The sequence below is a fragment of the Capra hircus genome, chromosome 14 (genome assembly GCF_001704415.2).
Source record: "Capra hircus breed San Clemente chromosome 14, ASM170441v1, whole genome shotgun sequence".
NCBI classification, from domain to species: Eukaryota; Metazoa; Chordata; class Mammalia; order Artiodactyla; family Bovidae; genus Capra; species Capra hircus.
Window position 1 is genome coordinate 44,880,297 of NC_030821.1, and position 20,746 is coordinate 44,901,042.

General features: G+C 39.3%; 1 protein-coding gene across 2 annotated transcripts; it reads left to right on the forward strand.

The window, feature by feature from the left end:
* Positions 711-20,261, forward strand: TCEB1 (transcription elongation factor B subunit 1). 2 transcript variants are annotated; one of them, XM_018058400.1, is made up of 4 exons: positions 711-915; positions 9,914-9,967; positions 12,005-12,148; positions 18,425-20,261. In XM_018058400.1, exons 2-4 carry the CDS (start codon positions 9,964-9,966, stop codon positions 18,613-18,615), a joined length of 339 nt encoding a protein of 112 aa, XP_017913889.1. In that variant the 5' UTR covers positions 711-915; positions 9,914-9,963; the 3' UTR covers positions 18,616-20,261. The 2 variants fall into 2 exon arrangements, with proteins under 2 accessions (XP_017913889.1, XP_005689129.1); XM_005689072.3 differs by having other exon boundaries at positions 913-1,089.

The following is a 20,746-nucleotide window of genomic DNA, read 5'->3' on the forward strand; positions in this document are numbered from 1 at the left end:
AAGCTAGGCTAAATTGTGTTGAACAGGTTACGTCTATCCAGTGCATTTTCAACTAATATTTTCAACTTCCCATGAGTTCTCAGGATAGAGCCCCATCTTAAGTGGAAGTAAGATCTGTAACAAGGATAGGCAGATGGGAGGAGTGGGGAGATAGTGCGCCGAGGAGACAGCGGGAGAGAGAGCAGAGGAAGGAGGGGAAGACGGGGCGTGCAGTGACAAAGATGGTGTCAGAATTGAGTACCGGTGGCCGTAGTTTCCGTGAATGATTGGCTGGGAGGGAGACAGGAGATGGGGTGAAGGCCTCCGAGTGGGGGTGGGGGGCGTGGTTGCTTTCAGTAAACACTACAAAGTACCGGGAAGAGAGGAAATGAGAACAGCGCTTTCGCGAGCTGCCGAGATGCTCTTCAATAAGCTCTGCAACTTTTCACAAAAGACAGAAACTGCTTCATAAAGAGCACGATCTTGTTAGCATAGAAACCGCACCCCTACTTTCCGCCCCTTCTTCTGCGGACGCCTGCTACCTTTAGGCTTACCCGCAAAGGAGCGGTAGGGACAACCTCCAAAATTACCAGACTCGGCGTGAGTCTTACAAGTTCCTACAAGTCCCAGGTTGCAGCGCTGACTCCGCCTAACATGTCAGTACCCGCCAGAGAAACTACAAATCCCAGGATGCAATGCTGCCTCGGACCCCCGACCTCCTCCACTCCCAGCACCGCTTCAAGGATGAGGTCCCTTCGGAAATCAGATTAGGGTCGGCGCTGCATGCTGGGAATAAAAGACCCAAAATAGGATTGGCTGAGATTTTTCCCGGCACCGCCGTCCTCGTAGGCTGGCCCGTGGAAGAAGGGAGGGGACGCTGCGCACTTCCTGTAGACGCCTGCAAGCAACGGCCTCGGCGCGTCTCCGCCTCACCAGGTACTAATCTCCCGCGCGTAGAAGGCATCTGTGACCCAGCGGAAGTGATTCCTCTTGCTGCCCCGGAACCCACGGCGGCAGGCAGCTGGGGGTGGGGGGGGTGGCCGTGGTGTAGGGGCTGTAGCTGTGCGCGGGGACCGGGTGCGGTGCCTGCGGTTGCTGCGGAGCTGACGAGTGAGTCTCGGGCTGGGGTGGGAACGGAGCTCTGGGCCCGCGTGGGGGACGAGGGAGGCTTGTACTGGGTTCTCTCGCCATCCCACTTCCCACCCCTTCCCATTTGGGCGGGGAAGGAAAGGAAGCTTAACCTTCCCCTGCCGCTTCGGCTCCTGGTTTGGGGGAGGGGAGAGGAGGGTGGCGGGACGTTCCCTGGCGCCGCTCGGTGGGCTTGGAAAAGGGAGGAAGGAGGGGCGGTGGCTGGCGAGACTGGGCCTCTTCGGGGTTGAACGCGAGGAGGGTGGAGTTAGGAGCATGGCAGCCCTGTCGCTTTTCCTTTTTTGCTTTCTTCGGGTGCACTCAGGTTCGTCCTTTCCTTGGAGTCGGTCCCCAGTCACAGAAGAGGGCCCTCGCTCTTTCCTGTAGCGGGACCCCGAGAACTTTACTTTCGGGCCAACTTGTTGGGTTATCTTTGCCCGACTTGGTGGTTTGGGTCTGTCGAGCATCTGCCGCCCAGTCTCATCTGATGGAGGCGTCTAGTGTCAAGTACGGTGGCCATTAAGTTTCTCCTGTGGACCTCTTTAATATAGTTTATGGAGTTCGAGTTATTAATCCGAGCATTTCTACTCTGCGTCGCCTTCAGTATAGAAAAAACCGAAATCCTTTAGAGTTTTAAAACCTTATTTTCAAACTGCCAAATTTGCTTTTTGATCGCCAGGTAGTTTTCCTGTTTTGTTTAGTGGACTAAAATGAGACATCTCCGATCTCGTTTACATTGTAGTTGTGGTATAATTCATGATGTTGAAACATCACTGTTCACACGTTGATTCATTCATTTCGGAGATACAATGGCAAAGAGACAACTATGGCCCCTGTCATCGTGGATATTAAGTGCTTATTGCCAGTGATGATTTTGGCCTCATAATTTTTAAATGACTGTCCTTTTTTCCTTAAGTATGAAATCGACCTAATAACCAATAGCTACCATTCCAAGGCTTCAGTTCAGTTCAGTTCAGTCGCTCAGTCGTGTCCGACTCTTTGCGACCCCATGAATCGCAGCACGCCAGGCCTCCCTGTCCATCACCAAATCCCGGAGTTCACTCAGACTCTAGCGTAAATTTATTTCAAATGGAAGATGCTAGTTTCATTTCATTATAGTAATTCTGTAATATGATTAGGCAATAGTTTGTAGTCAGAAGTTAGAGTCAGTTCTATATATCAAGTTCTAACGTAGTATTTGTATCCTATAAATTGTGTTTTTTTGGATTTTTTTTGTAGATTTTTCAGTATTAGAAAATAATCTGAAAAGTCTTTGTATTTACAAAGATCAGAAAAATCTCTTCAGTGATTTCAAGCTTTGGTGTTTAAGAAAACTATACTGCCATTCACTCAAATATTTATTGAGCATCTTCATCTTCTGTATGTTAGGCACTATATATGAAGCCTGCCCTCTTGGAGCCTGAGGGAAAAGACTGTACATTAAGTAAGCAAATATAGTTTCAGATGGTGATAAGTGTAAAGAGAATATAACTAGATTTAGAGTTAGATTAAGTTAGGGTGACTAGGGTGGGAGTGTGTAATTTTGAAAGAGAAGTGCTCGGGGAAGACCCACTTCTCTGAAGACTTAATGTTTTGCCTGGAGACCAAAATAATGAAGATCTGAAGGAAGAGTTTTTGAGAGAGCAGTAACTGCAAATGCATAGACCTTAAGAGAAATGAACTTGACCCATTACGATACTTAGAAGGTCAGTGTGGCTGGAACATAAGGAAGAGTGATGGGAGATGAGAGCAGAATGGTTAGCAAGCAGTAAATGAAATGGAACTTTATTGTCTTTGTTCTGTTTGTAATGAGAAGCCATTAGAGGATTTTGTGTAGGGGAATGCTTTTGATGACTAACTGCTGAGTGGCAAACTGAGTTGGAGGAAAGTGGAGAAACCAGCTCCTAAGGCAACTTGTAGTAGTTCAGTTGAGCTGTGGTAGCTTGAACTAGAGATGTAGAGTTGGAAGTGAGAAGCGGTCTGATTCGGAGTATAATTTGAAGCTGGAGCCAAATGGGTCTTACTAACCCCAGGACAAAAAATCTGGAAGAATCACCTTGTTTTGCCCAAACATCTGTGTGAACAGTAGCACCATCTCCTGGAATGAGGAAGACTGGGGAGGGTGCACTGGCTTCTAAGGAACAAAGCGGGAGTTCTGTACACAGTGTACTAAATTTGATAATTTTATACAGTTCAGAATATGTGCCGTAGTGGGCAGTAGGATACTCCTACTGTTGCTCAGAGCAGAAGTCAGGCTCGGGAGATAATCCTGGAGTTGTGTTTTATAGGTGGTACTTAAAACTACAGACCAGAGGACATCAAGAGTTTTGATGCAGAAGAGGACAGATGGCTGGGAAGGGAGCACTCTAGTCAGAGGAGCAGTGATGGGAACTGAAAGGCCAGGATGGTGTGGCATCTGTAATGCTAATGGAAGAAAAGAGGTTGGAGTCAACTATAAAAGAGTAAGATGAGGATTAAAAATTGACCTAGTGACCGAGTAGTTGAAATTTGACAAGAGCACTTTGATTGGACTAGTAGTCTAAAAAGACCGATTATTGTGGGTTATAGGTGGTGGGTGGTCCTGATGATGTTACAGCATTTGATGTGTTGATGGGAATAGGGGTGGAGCAAAGTTCTTGGATCACTGTGGTAGGAAGGATGATTTTTAATGCAGCTTTTGAAACAGGAAAATGGACAGAGTATATGGTATGCAGGCAGGATGAAGGTGGAAAAGACAAGGCATTTGGAGTGATTTGTTCTGTTTTCTTGGTGAAATAAGTGAAGTTGTTAGGGTAGGGAGGCGGGGAGTCTGGGAGGTTTAAGAGAAGCTGTAAATTTTCTGAGTAGGAAAGCCAGTTAACTAGTTAGTTAAGGGGATCGCTGTGATACCAAGTCCCTGTTCAAAGTGTGTCACCATAGATTTAAAATAGAGACCAGTCAAAATGGTTGTGACTTTTCTTTAACCAGTTCAGCTTTTTATTTGAGGCCTGAGCTGGGTGGAGAATTGGGTTTGCCCAGGATTGGGATTGAGGTGGGTTAGCTGCATCAGAGGAGGGGCAGGGAGTTAAGGAGCATAAAGACTGGGAGGTGTGTATGATGCCAGTTTTTATAGTGCATGGAATGTATGATTGTTGTTTAGTCATTATGTTGTGTCCCACTCTTTGGGACCCTATGGACTGTACCCTGCCAGGCTCCTCTGTCCTTGGGATTTCCCAGGCAAAAATACTGGAGTGGGTTGTCATTCCCTTCCCCAGGGGATCTTCCCAACCCAAGGATCTAACCCGTGTCTCCAGTATTGGCAGGCTGATTCTTTACCACTAAGCCACCAGGGAAGCCCTTTGGCTCTTGCGTTTTAGATTAGGACAAAGGAGTTTGGACATCATTGCCTGAGAGGGAGGTTAAGTTGGTTACAGGGTATGGCAGACAGGACAGCCTCAGTGGAACACACAGCACTCTGGAGCTCTTGAGTTCTGTGCTGTGTGGGAGTCACTCTGTTTAACAAAAATGAGAAATTGGGAATTATGGGCACTTGTAGAGGGAGGGTGAATTTCAGATGGATTCAGTCATAAAATAGTACAGCTGGAAGGGACTTTAGACACAGTTTAGTCCAGTTTCCTCATTTGGGAGATGAAGAAACAGAAGTCTTATTACTTAAACCTATCTGAGTCTCAAGAGAGAAAAAAAAAATTTTTTTTTAATGTTTCAGCTGTGTTGGGTGGCCTGTGGGATCTTAGTTCCTTGATCAGGGCTTGAACCCATGTCTTCTGCATTGGAAGCTCAGAGTCTTAACCACTGGAACACCAGGGAAGTCCCAGAATGAGAATTTTATATCATCCTGAGACATAAATTCAGCAACACTATAAGCACATTCTAGGCAAAATATTCTAATGTCTTTTTACAATCTAGAATTGTGTTACTTCTGTCAATTTGTATTAATGGCCAGAGCCTCACTAATAACATTAGATAATTTTGGGTTAATGTAATTTACTTCATTTTTCAAATTAATCGTATTATTACATATTATTGTTAAGAACAAATAATCAGGCTGACTGACCATTGTTTGCTTCAAAAGCAGCTTAGTTCCACATACTTGTTTCTTTCTAAAAAACCAATTTTAAATTCTAGTTTTCTAAATAGAAATAACTAGTACTTTCAGGCATGTATTTCAGTGCTCTTTTTAAAAAAAAAGTGAAGTGTCATTGACCTACAGTAATACATTAGTTTCAGATGTACAGCATGTGCTGTCCTTAGTTGCTTAGTTGTGTCCAACTAATTGTGACCCCATGGACTGTAGCCCACCAGGCTCCTCCAGGCAAGAGTCCTGGAGTAGGTTGCCATGCCCTCCTCCAGGAGATCTTCCCTACCCAGGGATCAAACCCAGGTCTCCCACATTGCAGGCGGATTCTTTACTGTCTGAGCCACCAGGGGTGATTCAGTATTTCTGTACACTACGAAATGATCACCCCGATAAGTCTAGTGCCATCTGTTACTATACCAAGATGTTGCAATATTTGACTGTATTCCCCATGCTTTACGTTTTATCCACGTTTCATGACTCCTAACTGGAAGTTTGTTACCTCTTTTTTTTTTTTAATTGAAGGATAATTGCTTTACAGAATTTTGTTGGTTTCTGCCAAATATCGACATGAATCAGCCGTAGGTATACGTATGTCCCCTGCCAAGTTTTGTACCTCTTAATCTCTCTTGTCTGTTTGACTCATTCCTCCACCCAGTTCCTGTGTGGCAACCACTGGTTTGTTCTGTGAGTCTGGTTCTGTTTTGTTATGTTTGTTCATTCATTTTGGTGTTTAGATTCCACATGTAAGTGCGATCATACAGTTTTTGTCTTTCACTCTCTGACTTATTTTACTTAGCGTGATATCCGTGTTGTCGCAGATGGCAATATCTCATTCTTCTTATGACTGAGTAATACTCTTTTGTACGAGTAATCTTGTATTGTGTATGGCCCATCTTTATCCTCTGTTGATGGGCACTTAGATTGCTTCCATATCTTGACTATTGTAAATAATGCTAAAATGAATGCAGGGGTGCATGCATTTTTTTTGAATTAGCATTTTTGTTGACTTTAGAAAAAATCTGCGGAAGTGGAATTCTGGATCTATGGTAGTGCTATTTTTAATTTTTTGAGGAACTTCCATGCTGTTTTCTACACTTTGGAGTTTATTTTTGTATATGGTGTCAGAAAGTTCAGTTTTGTTTCTTTTGCATATAAGCTGCCCAGTTTTCCCAACATCATTTATTGAAGAGGCTGTCTTTTTCTCATTGAATATTTTTGCTTCTTTTAACATAGATGAATTGATCATGTGACTGTGGTCTCATTTCTGGGCTCTCTGTTCTGCCATTAGTCTGTGAGACTGTTTTTATATACTGTTGGGATTACTGTAGTCTGTAGTATAGAGAAGGAAATGGCAGCCCACTCCAGTATTCTTGCCTGAGGAAGCCCATGGACAGAAGAGCCTGACGGGCTCCAGTCCATGGGGTCACAAAGAGTCAGATACAAGTGAGCAACTAGGCATAGCATAGCATGCCTTCTGCATCATACAGGTAAGACTCCATTTATCACTGAGTGATTAAACAGCAGCACAGCAGCTTGTAGTGTAGTTTAAAATTAGGGAACATGTTACCTCTGACTCTGTTTTCTTTCTTAGAATTGTTCTGGCTATTCAGGGCCATTTTTATATATTTTCCTGCAGAAAACATGAGTTTAATAGGTGAGAAATCATTTATTTTGCATAAATGACATAAAACTCTACCTATCATTCTTATCTGCTTTTAAAAAAATTAAGTTTTATGTTAGTGGTATTTCCATGTTATTACATACATGTATTTAACTTAATCCTTTTCACCACCCCAGAATATTTCATAAGTTTATACTATTTTGTTTATATTACCCATTTCCCCTCCCATTCAAATCATGGTTCTTAGCAAGTTTTAATGTTTTAGTTTTCATGTTGCCTTTGGAACCAAACATTTTTATAGGGGTCTGTGAGCTATTTGTATTTTTTCCTTCTGATATGTTTCTAGAGTTCAGTGGGTGTTTAACATTTGGTTCTTTAATCGCTATTGTATTCTTGTGAGTAATGGCTTAGACATCTACAGAGCTGTAGATTTGCAGCTGTTGCTCTCATCTAGTTAGCTGATCCAAGCAAGTCAGCTGAAAAACTGTTAGAACTAGTAAGAGAGTTCGGTGAAGATGATGGAATACAAGATCAACTTACCAAATTTAAAAGGTTTTCTTTAAAACACCAGCAATAGCCTTTCAGAAGTATAGTATAAAACAGATCTCATTCATAATGGGAAAGTACTAAAAGGAGACCTAGCAAGAAGGTAGACAAAAGTAGACCTAACACATTCTGAGTGTGTAATCACAAATGGGGACTTGCCCAGCTCTTTAGCAAAAGCATGTTTATCACACTATTGTAATTAAAACAGTGGGGATATTGGTCAGGTATAAACAAGATTGATGGAACAGAATACAATCTAGAAATCTGTGTAATATAGTGTATGATAGTAATATAGTAGTAATATAGTGTATGTAGTAATACAGTGTTTGATAAAGGTAACATTTCAAATAAGGGATGGGCTGTTAAAAGATCTTTTTGGTGTTCAGTGACACTAGGCTGAAAACTGACTTCAGTATAGGCCTTAGGCTCACCAGAATTTCTGTTTTTTACCAAAACATTAAAAAAAAATGCAAAGAGTAATTTTATATATGACACTCTAAAAGCACAATGGCATCAAGCCTTTGTTCATGTCTTCTGCCTAGAACTATTCTCAACCCGCTGTTCAACCACTTCCTTTTACCTACCTAATTCCTATTTTGAAAACTTGCTCAGTTACAGAGTAAATGTTCACACTGAGCTTTTGTAACCCCGAACTTACGGTTATATTGATTATCTGTGGGTTAAGTCCAAATTTAATCATTTCAATTATTTTAACTTCTTAGGTATCAGAGTCTACTCTTGTTGATGTTGATTTACTCTTTGTTAGTCATGGGGAGCTCCCTTTCCCACTCAACCTTTAACCCTTGTATAAATTATGGAATTTATGTACTATATTAAGAAGTCCGTAGAAAAACTGTTGCTACCCAGAAGGCTTCTAAGGTGTGACTTTTCCTGGTTGCTTAGCTACTGCTAGTTAAGTAAACATCCTGAAGGTTTTACTCTGGAGATTTTTTAAAGAAAAGTTAGCACTTGAAATTCTACCTTTTCTAGCATTTTTTCCTATTTTGTGTGTGTGTGTGTTTGTTTTTTAGGACGAGTACAAACCAGTATGAACAGAAGAAACTAATAGTGACTGAAAAATTCTTTAAATTGCTTACTGTTATTACCATAAAATGACATAGTACTGGTTTAAAATTTTTAATAACTATCTAAGGATTTATATTGGCACCTCTCAGCAGTAGTCGAAAAGAAGTTTTAACAGAAGCCAGAATTTATTACCATGGCTTTATGGAGTAATGGAAGGGAATGTGGGCTCTAAAGCAAACCTATCTAGGTTCAGATTCTCATGTTGCCACTTAAGCTGTGGAAGCCTTTTAGTGTTTCCTAGTCTCTACAATGGCAATGACAGTTTTCCTGTGGAAGTATTATTTTAAAATAAGATGATGTATGCAAGGCATTTAATGCAGTATTTATACTCATTAGACCCTCAACTTGGTAATAATGTTATATTGCCTGCTTTAGACATGGCCTTTTAAATATCTCCCTCCATTCTTGGAGAGGGTTCTAGACTAACATTTAATTTTTACTCCTACTCTGTCACTACCTGGAACGAATCATTAAGCCTCTCTATACATCAATGGTATCATTTTCTAAGGTGAGGGATTACATAGGTTTAGGGCTTCCCTGGTAGCCCAGATGATTGATAATCTGCTTGCAATGCAGGAGCCCCAGGTTTGACCCCTGGATTGGGAGGATACCCTGGAGAAGGGAATGGCTATCCACTCCAATATTCTTGCCAGAATTCCCGGACAGAGGTAGCCTGGAAGGCTACAGTCCATGGGGTTGCTAAGAGTCAGACACAACTGAACAACTAACACTTTAACTTGACATAGGTTTATTGGTCAGGAATTTCTTAGAGAACAGGGTAATTAGGATATGCTGTTTTCCTGGCAATGACATAAAAATAATGTTGGAACAAATAAAATCCTCCTTTGAAGAAATGCTGTTAAAATACAAATTGCTGAAAATATGAGCTCTTTTCCTTTAGCAGTCATTTCTTTTGTAAAATTTAAGATTCTCAAAAATTAATTTTTTTCCTTCATTGTTAAATCTCAGAACTTTAGTATCCTCTGTGCAAAATGGATGGAACATGTATTATAGCTGTGCACACTTCCCTAAGAAGAGGGCATGCCTTATCTTTTTTATTCTCATGAAAGTCACATCCTTGGGTTGATCATGTTGTCATTCATTTAGCAAATACTTGCTTTAGTGTCTACCAGTGTCTAGCAGATATAATATACAAAGATGATTAAAGCCAAGAGTCTCTTTCAAGTTCAGTTCAGCTCCTAATGAACAACATCTGTATTTTTAAACTGTTGTCAGAATAGTTACCTTAAAAGGGTAGGAGACAAATCTGTATTTAGAATTCCCTGTCCTGCAGGTGATCTTCTCTCAGATGTTCAGAAACTTGATACTCTTCCCTCTTGTGGTGACTGGGAAACTTACCTAGCTGAGAGAAACTGAGTCCTTGCACTTGTAACACTAAAGGATGTATTAAATAATAATGGGCGAAAACATGTTATTCTGGCATTGATCTCAATATAGCATTGTTATATTTTCAGGAAACTACTAAAGTTCCTGTGGACGCAAAGTAGAGTTTCATAAGAGCATAATGGGTAAGTTATATAAAAATAATTTTGTCATTCAATTAGTTGAAGCTTTCTTCTCAAAGATAGACCTTCAGAGTCGGTGAATGCAAATAAGAAAATAGAGTGGATTGAAAATTAGTTGTTTATGTCAACAGCTATGTTTACTATATATTTCTGAAAGGCAGATCAGTAACATTATTGTGCCAGATTTAATTTGTGATTGCTAGTGAGTAATTGTTACTTAAGAAATTAGGAACTCTCCTAACAGACATTGAAAATGGTTTGTTTCATTTCCCAAAAAAAACCCAAAACCCAAGTATTTAAATACTTGATAATTATTTTTATTTTTGTCCTCAGAGGTTGGCAAAAACTGCTAAAACTCTGTATGCTTGAGAAGTCGAAGATTTAGAAGTTACTTGCATTTTTGAGTCCCCCTGCTTTTTACTATGAAAAATTGTAGAAATAATACACTGTGGCCTTTACCAAGTAATGTTTTCCCATATTTGCTTTTCCTGTGTGTGTGTTTATATGCCCACATATACATTCAAAAACACACATAAGCCTTTTTGCCTGTATTATTTATTTAGTTGTACATGTAATACTGAAGGAGCCTCCCAGGTGGTTTAGTGAAAGAATCTGCCTGCCAGTGCAGGAGCTAGAGGAGACTCTGGTTCGATTCCTGGGTTGGGAAGATCCTCTGAAGTAGGAAATGACAACCCTCTGTAGTATCCTTGCCTGGAGAATTTCATGGACAGAGGAGCCTAGTGGGCTGCAGTCGATGGGGTCACAGAGTTGGCCGCAACTGAGCAGCATGTAAAACTCTATACTAAATACTTAAGCATGCATCTCCTGATTCAGTCCATACTCAAAATTTCAGTTTCTTCAATAGTGTTCTTCACAGTGGGTTTATTCTTTTTAAATCGAGGGTCCAGTCAAGGATTACTTCCTGTATTTATTTTATCTCTTTGTCTCCTTTAGATAACTTCCCTATTTTAGAGATTGGGTGAGGAGTGAAGTCTTTCCTGGCACATTTAAATTTAGATTTGTCTGAATGGTTCCTCCCAATTAGATTCAGATTAAACAATTTTGGCAATGGTAGCACATAAGTAATTTTGATATTTATTAATCTCAGTTTTAGGAATTTGTATTAACAGATGAATGAGTGAATGTATGTTTGTAATTAAACAGTGCTTCAGCTTCTGTACTTCTCACTAAGGCTTCCTAAGTTTTTAGAATAAGCCTTAAGATGTTTTCTTTCAAATATTGGTAGTCATAAAAATTAAAAGTCTGTGAATACAAACTTGTAAAGTTATGTATGTGAGAAAAAATTATAAATAGAAGTATAAAAGTACATACTCCCTCAAAAAGTTACATTGCACAAACTCCTCTGGCTAAAGACAGCATGGCAGCAGTGGAGGTAGCTGCTAGCTACCTCACCTGTGCTTTGAAGTTTTAAAGATGATGCTTGTCTATATTCATTACTTAAGTATTTATGCAATAATTTAAACTGAGCAGTAAAACGTCTTGATCATTTTTTATGCATCAAGAGTAAAATGCTAAGTAAAGAAAGCCCTAATTTTGAGAATATGGGCTTGTCAGAAGTTGCACTCACACGGCATACAAACATCTATTCCAAAACACAGTTTGCATTTTATTTTTAAAATGAGTATTTCAAGTGACAGGTTTAAAGTTTTACTATTTGAATGTTTTCTTTTAGTCTTAAATTTGAATGTGCTGCTATGTTCACAAATTGTTACTATTCCCTTGAAAATACAGGTACATTTTCATCTAACGTAAACATTCTTGGGAGTTCCTTGGTGGTCCAGTGGTTAGGACTCAACACTTTTGGCTGCCATGGCCCAGGTTCAATCCCTGGTTGGGGGACTGAGATCCCACAAACTGTGCAGCCAGAATATTTAGAGACTAGTTATACAAGAAGTTAAAAACTTTAAAATCTTGGGAAATGGTCAAGGTCTGAGTTATTCAAATACTAACTTTGGTAAACCTGTTTGTTTTTAATCCATTTTGTGAGTCAGAAATCATTTTACTACTTACTTACTTTAGATGGAGAAGAGAAAACCTATGGTGGCTGTGAGGGCCCTGATGCCATGTATGTCAAATTGATATCTTCAGATGGTCATGAGTTTATTGTAAAGAGAGAACATGCGCTAACATCAGGAACAATAAAAGCCATGTTGAGTGGCCCAGGTAGGTACATTTCTTTATTTCCTCTTAATATATTGTATCTTCATTTTCAGTGTTTGATGAATGTGATTTAAGTTCAATTAAATAGCCCATAACATTAAAAGAGAGAACAGTTCTAACATTAAAAGTTAGAACAGTAACTGTTCTAACATTAATTATTGCATGGTTATATTGCATCCCCTGGTGGCTCAGATGGTAAAGCATCTGCCTGCATTGCAGAAGACCCGGGTTCGATCCTTGGGTGGGGAGGATCCCCTGGAGAAGGGAATGGCAACCCACTCCAGTATTCTTGCCTAGAGAATTCCATGGACAGAGGAGTCTGGCAGGCTACAGTCCATGGGGTCGCAAAGAGTCGAGCATGATTGAGCAGCTAACACTTCATTGTGTTGCATTGGGGGAAAAAATGGCATCTGCTGTTTCCTGTTTTCAGTTATTTACTGCAGTTTTAGTAAGTCCAAATTGATTATTTTGTAACAGGAAGGATCATTTCCCTATGTTAGTTTTCTGTGGTGAGTTCACCACAGAAAGACTATGGTGATTTGTGCTCCTGGTTACATGTGAAGTTTATATAAGTTACTGCCTCCCAAATATCTATTCTTAACATGTTACCTCAAGAAAGTTTTTCTTGAGGATTGGAATTTCTGCAGCATACAGTAATTCTATGCTTAACTCTTAGAGGAAATGCTGAACTGTTTGCACTGTGGCAAAACCATTTTACATTCCTACCAGCAGTGTATGAGGGTTCTTCTTTCTCTACATCCTCTCTGACATTGATTATTTTCTATTTTTCTGATTCTAGCCATCTTAGTGAGTGTGAAGTGGTATCGCTTTAGATTGTCGTTTGGATTAGCAATTCCCTAATGACTAACGATGTCAAGCATACTGTTATGTGCTTTTTGGTCATTTGTATATCTTCTTTTGAGAAACATCTGTTCAATTCTGTTGCCCATTTTTTAATTGACTTGTATTTGTGAGTTGTTAAGGGTTCTCTATAAATTCTGGGGGGCTTCCCTGGTAGCTTAGCTAATAAAGGATCAGCCTGCAATGCAGGAGACCTCAGTTCGATTCCTGAGTCAGGAAGATCCCCTGGAAAAGGGATAGGCTACCCACTCCAGTATTCTTGGGCTTCCCTGGTGGCTTAACTGGTAAAGAATCCAGCTGCAATGCGGGAGACCTGGGTTCGATCCCTGGGTTGGGAAGATCCCCTGGAGGAGGGCATGGCAACCTGCTCCAGTATTCCTGCCTGGAGAAGCCCCACGGACAGAGGAGCCTGGTGGGCTACAGTCCGTGGGATCCCAAAGAGTTGGACACGACTGAGCAACTAAACGGAGAAGGCAATGGCACCCCACTCCAGTACCCTTGCCTGGAAAATCCTATGGATGGAGGAGCCTGGTAGGCTGCAGTCCATAGGGTTGCGAAGAGTGGGACACGACTGAGCGACTTCACTTTCACTTTTCACTTTCATGCATTGGAGAAGGAAATGGCAACCCGCTCCAGCGTTCTTGCCTGGAGAATCCCAGGGACGGGGGAGCCTTGTGGGCTGCCATCTATGGGGTCGCACAGAGTCGGACACGACTGAAGCGACTTAGCAGCAGCAGCAGCAGAGCAACTAAACACAGCACATAAATTCTGGACACTAGACCCTTACCAGATACATAATTTGCAAATATTTTCTGTATTCTGTAGGCTGTGTTTTTTCTTGATAGTATCTTTTTTTGAGAGGATTGCTGCATTGGATCTTTTTGCAGCCCATGGAATCTTCATTGCGTCATGTGAGATCTTTCGTTGTAGCACAGACTCTCTAGTTGTGGCATGTGGACTTAGTAGACTCGGTCTTTGTAGCGCTTGGGCTGTGAGATCTTAGTTCCCCAATCAGGAAATGAACCCTCATCCCCTGCATTGCAAGGCAGATTCTTTTTTTTTTTTTTTTTTTTCTCTTTCTTTTAAACTTAAAATTTGTATTGGTGTATAGCCAATTAACAAACAATGTTGTGATCATTTCAGGTGAACAGCAAAGGAACTCAGTCATACATTTGCATGTATACATTCTCCCCCAAACTTCCTTTTCATCCAAGTTGGCAAGGCAGAGTCTTACCCACTGGACCACCAGGACAGTCCTTTGATAGTGTCTTTTGATATACTAAACCTTTTTTATTTTGATGAAGTCCAATTTATTTTCTCTCTTGTTGTTTGTGATTTATGAGTCCTGTCTAAAAATCCATTGCCAAATTCAGTGTCATGAAGATTTACCCTTATGTTTTCTTATGAGTTCTATAGTTTAAGCTCTAACATTTAGGTCCTTGATATTGTTAATATTTTATATAGTGTGAATCAGCTTCATTCTTTTGCTTGTGGACATCCCAGTACTATTTGTTGACGAGACCATACTTTACTCCGCTGAATGGTCTTGGCGTCCTTGTTGATATCAGTTGACTGCAAGCGTGTAGGTTTATTTCTGGACTCTCAATTCTTTCCTGTTGGTATATGTATCTATCCTTATACTGGTATAGCGCTGTTTTGATTTCTGCAGCTTTGTAGTAAGTTTTGAAATTAGGAAGTGTTAGGCCCCTAACTTTTTCTTTTTCAAAATTGTTTTGGCTATTTGGGATCCTTTGCGATCCCTTTTTTATATATTTTACTACGGAAATTTTAAAACATAACCCAGATGTAGAGAAAATAGCATAACATACCTTCCTGTACCCATCAACCAGCTTCGGTAGTTATCAGTATTTTGCCAATCTCGTTTCACGAGTATTTCAAGCAAACTCCTGACATAATGCCATTTCACTTGCAGAAATCTATGATTGTTCTCCTGCAAACTTTTTTTTTTCTTTCCTTGTCTTACTAAAGACAAGGTTATTTGTATAATGTCAACATCCAGATTAGACTTAAGTCATGTTTCATCTTGAAAACTCATGATTAGAACTCTGGAGGCTTGATTAAAATCCAGTTCATCTCTCTAACAAGAGTACTTTATAGGTAGAACTCTTGTATTCCTGTTGTATTGTGTCTTTTAGCAATGCCAAGACTGGTTAGTGGGTTCCAGAGTTATCAAGCTGATTGGTCCATGAGCAGTTCCCCAGTCAGTCTTTCATATAATAGTTTCAGCATTCACTGGGGCTATTGCTGAAATTTACTTCATTCAGAATTATAACACAGGGATTTTCTAATTCTGTCGTTTCTTCTGCATTTATTACTTAGAATTCTCCAATAAAGAACTCTTTGGTTACCCTGAAATACAATCTGTCCAGGGGGTGGGGGGGGCGGCGGAGGATAAACACTTGATTTTTTTTTCCCTTGTAATTTTTCAGAGTAGCGAATTGGTTCTCCAGCATCTTCCAATAGTAAAGAATGTTTGTTTTGTTTGCATGTATACATATATATTGGATATTTTTCAGTCCTGTGCAGTCATTTTCGCTGATGTTCAGATTGCTCCATTTGCTCCATTTTTACGCCAGAGGGGGCACAGCAAGTTGGCTTCTGCATCCTTACGGCGTGGCTTTATTAGTCTTGGATATCTACTGCTTTCTGTAATAACAAAAGTTCTCAGGTTCATTTTGTATGTTATTTCTCAATCCTGAAAACAACTTTTTCTAAAGAGCCCGGATTTTTTTGTTTTTGGTTGGTTTGGTTTTTTTTTGTTTTTTGGTTTTTTTTTTTTAGTGAAAAATGGTACTTAGAGACCCCTCTCTGGGTGCTAGCAGCACTCGTTGCTCCTGAGTTGAATTGCTTTAGACTTTTCTACTAGACAGAACTAGGATGTACTTGAGGGGGGAAATTCATGAATGCCAACAAAATCTTAGTTAAAACTTAAGATTAGAGAATGTTGGCTTCTTTTATAGGCCTGATCTCCTTTAACTCAAAACCAACTTTCATGTAAACATTAGTTTATGTGAAAAGGAATGTAATACTGATACATGCACCTTCAAAACATTATACTAAGTGAAAGAAGCCAGACATGAAAGATCAAAAGTTGTATAATTCCACTTGTATGAAATATCCAGAATAGATGATTTCATAGAGACAGAAAGTGAATCGGTGTTTTCCAGAGACTAGGGGTCGGGGGAGGGAGGTGGGAAATAATTGCTTAAAGGCTGTATGCATGTGTGCTCACTTGCTCAGTCGTGTCCTACTCTTTGTACCCCATAGATCATAGCCCAGCAGGCTTCTCTGTCCATGGGGTTTTTCAGGCAAGAATACTGGAATGGGTTGCCATTCCTACATCAGGGGATCTTCCCAACCCAGGGATTGAACCTGGGACTCACACACTGGCTGGAGAATTTACTGCCACCTGGGAAGCCCTGCTTAAAGGGAGGGTACAAGGTTTTCTCTGGGGCGACAAAAATGTTTTGGAACCAGATAGGAGTGGATGGCTGCTCAGCACTGTGAATGTACACTGAATTACACATCTTAGATGGGGACTTTTATGTTATGTGCATTTCACCTCAAAAAAAGCACTAATGTTGATCTAGTGTCAAAGGCTTAACAACTGCCTGTTGGTAATATTTCATGCATATGTTCAAGCAGGAGAGTTGTAGTTATTGGGAAACAAAAGCTAACTTCATTGCTATGAATTATTTGTTGACTCCTCTCCTTTTTCCTCATCCCAGCCTACCGCTAACCAATAGACTTTAATAGAAAACTTTAAAATACTCTTTTCTCAAAGTACATTTTTCTGTCTTTTTTTATTCAGTGCACAGTGCTAATGCTAGACGGTCAAGAAAATATTTTATCCCAATAGTAAAAGCTAAATTATCTTAAGTTTTTATAGCTAAAGAAATTTTTAGAGATCACCGAAAAGAGTTTATGAGCTGTTATTAAAGAGAAATATAATGGCTTATGAGATCTCATTAACATGATCATGTTTTTAAAAACTAAAGAGGAAAACAGTGGATTTACTTCCTTGAAAAGATTTTTCTTAATTAGTGTTTCACTTATTGTTTATATTTACATGGCAACATAGCACAGAGCTCCTGATTATCCATAAATACTCGATTCCCTAGACTAGTGGTCCCCAGCCTTTTTGTCACCAGGGACCAGTTTTGTGAAAGACAATTTTTCCACAAACTTGGGGTCTGGGGTGGGGGAGTGGTTTGGGTATGATTTGTGCATTACATTTAATATGCTCTTTGTTTCTATTATTATTGCATTAGTTCCCCCTCAGATCATCAGGAATCAGCTCCTGAAGGTTGGGGACTCTTGACCTAGACTAAATCCTCTTAATAAAGTTTTTTTTATGTTTCTGCTCAGAAATCAGAGCTAGCTACTTCATTTGATGCAAGTTGGGTTTATCCTTTTCTGCACTGTATTAGTCTGCCATAGCAAAATATCAGTGACTGGACGATTTAAACAGAAATTTAGTTTCCCCCAGTTCCAAAGGATGGGAATAAAGATTTGGCAGGGTTGGTTTCTTCTGGGGCCTCCCTCCTTGCCTTATAGACAGCTGTCTTCTCCGTCTTCACGTTGTTGTCTAACCTCTATGTGTCTGCAACCTAACCTCCTGTTCTGATAAGTGAAAGTTGCTCAGTCGTGTCTGACTCTTTGCAACCCCATGGACTGTAGCTTGCCAGGCTCCTCTGTCCATGGAATTCTCCGGGCAAGAATACTGGAGTGGGTAGCCATTCCCTTCTCCAGGGGATCTTCCCAACCCAGGGGTTGAACCCAGGTCTCCCGCATTGCAGGTGGATTCTTTGGACTATAAGTATATATTTTACTTTATAAGATAGTGTCGTACTGGTTTCCAAAGCGGTTGTACTGTTTTACATTCTATCTGGCAATGTCTGTAGAGTTTAAGTTTCTTGCCATATTTTATTTTGGGGAATTTTAATTTACTTTATCTCTTTCTCCGTATGTGTACGTGTGCATGCTCAGTCATCTCTGACTCTTTGCAACCCTACGGACTGTAGCCTGCCAGGCTGCCCTGTCCATAGTTTTTTCCAGGCAAGAATACTAGAGTGGGTTGCTATTTCTTACTCCATTCTCCAAATGACTGGAGGTTTCTTGGTTTGTTTTATTGGATTAGCGCTTTGATGATGAAGTTATGAATTTTCAAAGAGGCAAAATTCTCTTTGCAGATGAACAAGGTGGAAGTCTCAAGTCAAAACATGACATGAAAAGTTCTGATAAGGATACCAGTGAAGTTGGTCCAGGGCCTTAAATGCTTGTCTCCAGATATAGTCCCATTTGGAAGTATTGGGAGTTAGGAATTTTGGAGGAACATAGGAATTTGGAGGAAAACACAGTTCACCTCATATATCACAAATTCCTTTTTTTTTCCAGGTCAGTTTGCTGAGAATGAAACTAATGAAGTCAATTTTAGAGAGATCCCTTCACATGTGCTATCGAAAGTATGCATGTATTTTACCTACAAGGTTCGCTACACTAACAGCTCCACGGAGATTCCCGAATTCCCAATTGCACCTGAAATTGCACTGGAACTGCTGATGGCTGCAAACTTCCTAGATTGTTAAATAAAATAAATTATAATAAACTGTTAACTCTTTTCAGTATTTAATACCTGTAGTTCACTTAGTAATTTTTTCATATATAGCATGTTGCCTATGTGCAGTTGAACTTTAAAGTTCATTGCAAAGCAGATTATCTTCTGTTCTTTTGCATAGCGATCGGAGTTGAAGTTTGTTTGCTATATCAACAAATTAAGGACATTTTCACAAATTGAGAAATAAAGAAATATACCAATTCGTAGGTGGTTTTGCCTTATCCTTTGGATGTGATTTTTTTAAATTAGAGAAGTGATGATACAGTAAATGCTGAAATTTAGGCATAAATTGAACACGTTCTACAGGTAAATAACGGGGCTTCGTATTTTTATGTTTTTAGTGTTTTTTTTAAAAAAACCTGTTCTGATCTTATAGCTGTCATTAGCATTACTAGAGTTATGCAATTGCATATAATTGCATTATAAACATGTTTATAACTTAGCCAAAATATTGATTTTTATAACTATCAAAGACATGAGAGTTGAAATTTCTTATGTGTCTTTTGATAAACTGCAGTATTGTTTTAAGTGTATCTTGTCTTTTTGTTTATTGCTACAATTTAAGAACTTTATTTAAGATCAGTTTTGAAAGAATACTAGGTACAGCTTTTGGAGCAGGGACGTTTTGAACTGTAGCCACATGGTCAACAAGTAAATTACACGTGCATTTGGTTTCATGTACATTGTGCATTTCGGCCAATCCAAAGTACTGTACTTCCATTGACTATAAAGTTTCCTTTGCAATATTCGTTCTTACATAGTCCCTTGTAGGTACACATCTCATTATTTAAATAAGAACAAGACTTCTCTGAACTATTTTAGTCTTCCTGCACTCAGCTGAAATGCTCTAAAATACTAAAACCTGAAGAGGTGCAGTGCAGATCTTATAATGCGCTTTGATACAGTTTATCATCTTCTGTTAACGCATTTCCCAGCAGACAGGATGTCATAGTCTGGGTCTCTTGCTGAAGTCAAACTTTAAAAAGAGGTCTTTCAGCTTCTATACTAAGACAACAAAAATTTTTTTTAAGAACTATAAGAGTGTCTCTGCTTAGTCATGGGGAAAGAAGCACTAGAGTTGGATTTACTATACTCTTTATCTTAGTAGCAAAACAAAGCTGTTTACTACAGGGTCTATAAATTAAAATCTCAGCTTCTTTGAGACTGGTTTAATATGGACCAGTTTTTCTAGAACCTGCAAAGACCGTAAACAACCAAGATCTAGAAAAGTAATTTTTCCACTTAGAAGACCTAACGTACTTTCCAGCTTATTGAAAGCAATTAAATATAAATGTTAATTGCATATATTTTAGTAACTTCTGAAGACATACTGGTACATATTTTAGTATAGAAGATTATCAAGTACAAGAATTATATTCTGCTGCTTGGTGACGAATAATGCCAATTATAAACCTAAGTGATGATCTTAAAGGTCAAGGTAATAGCTAGAATAAAGTTTAACTTTGACCCACTTTAGTAGGTTATTTTGTATGTTAGATCCAGAAGTAACCTCAAGTTTAAAATATTGAAAAAGAACTGAAAGATTAGGAAAACTGTATCTTGTGGCAAATGATACTTGCATGTTAATAAAGATTATTGACTGAAAGGTTTAATGAACACTTGGTGTTTGATCTTTTTAGCCTTAATTTTCTGTTTTTCTGAGGATGTATGAAACTGCTTCAGTACATCTGTCACATGACTGAATAGTAGGAATTTTTATTTGGTTAAATTTAACATGATTTTTTATAGTATTGAAACCTTAATGGTTTTCTGACCTTGGTAATTAGTTTACTCTTCGAATTATGTGCAAATCTCCCCAATATTTTTTTCTTCACAGAGAATAGCACCACAAAATCCTTTTGTTTTATTCAGTTAGTATTTCATTTTGTATTGTCTAGATTATTTATGCTTTTTAGATTGCTTATCTTTCTTACAATTATTATTGGCAAATAACAGTCTCCTCTTGAAGACCTGTTAATATTGAGAGATACAGTTTAAGCTGTAAATTTAGCTCACATTAAAATAGAAATACATGTAGAGATATCTTGCTATGCATGGAGCTGTCATCTTAGCTCTGAATCATTTTGCTAAATTTATTAATT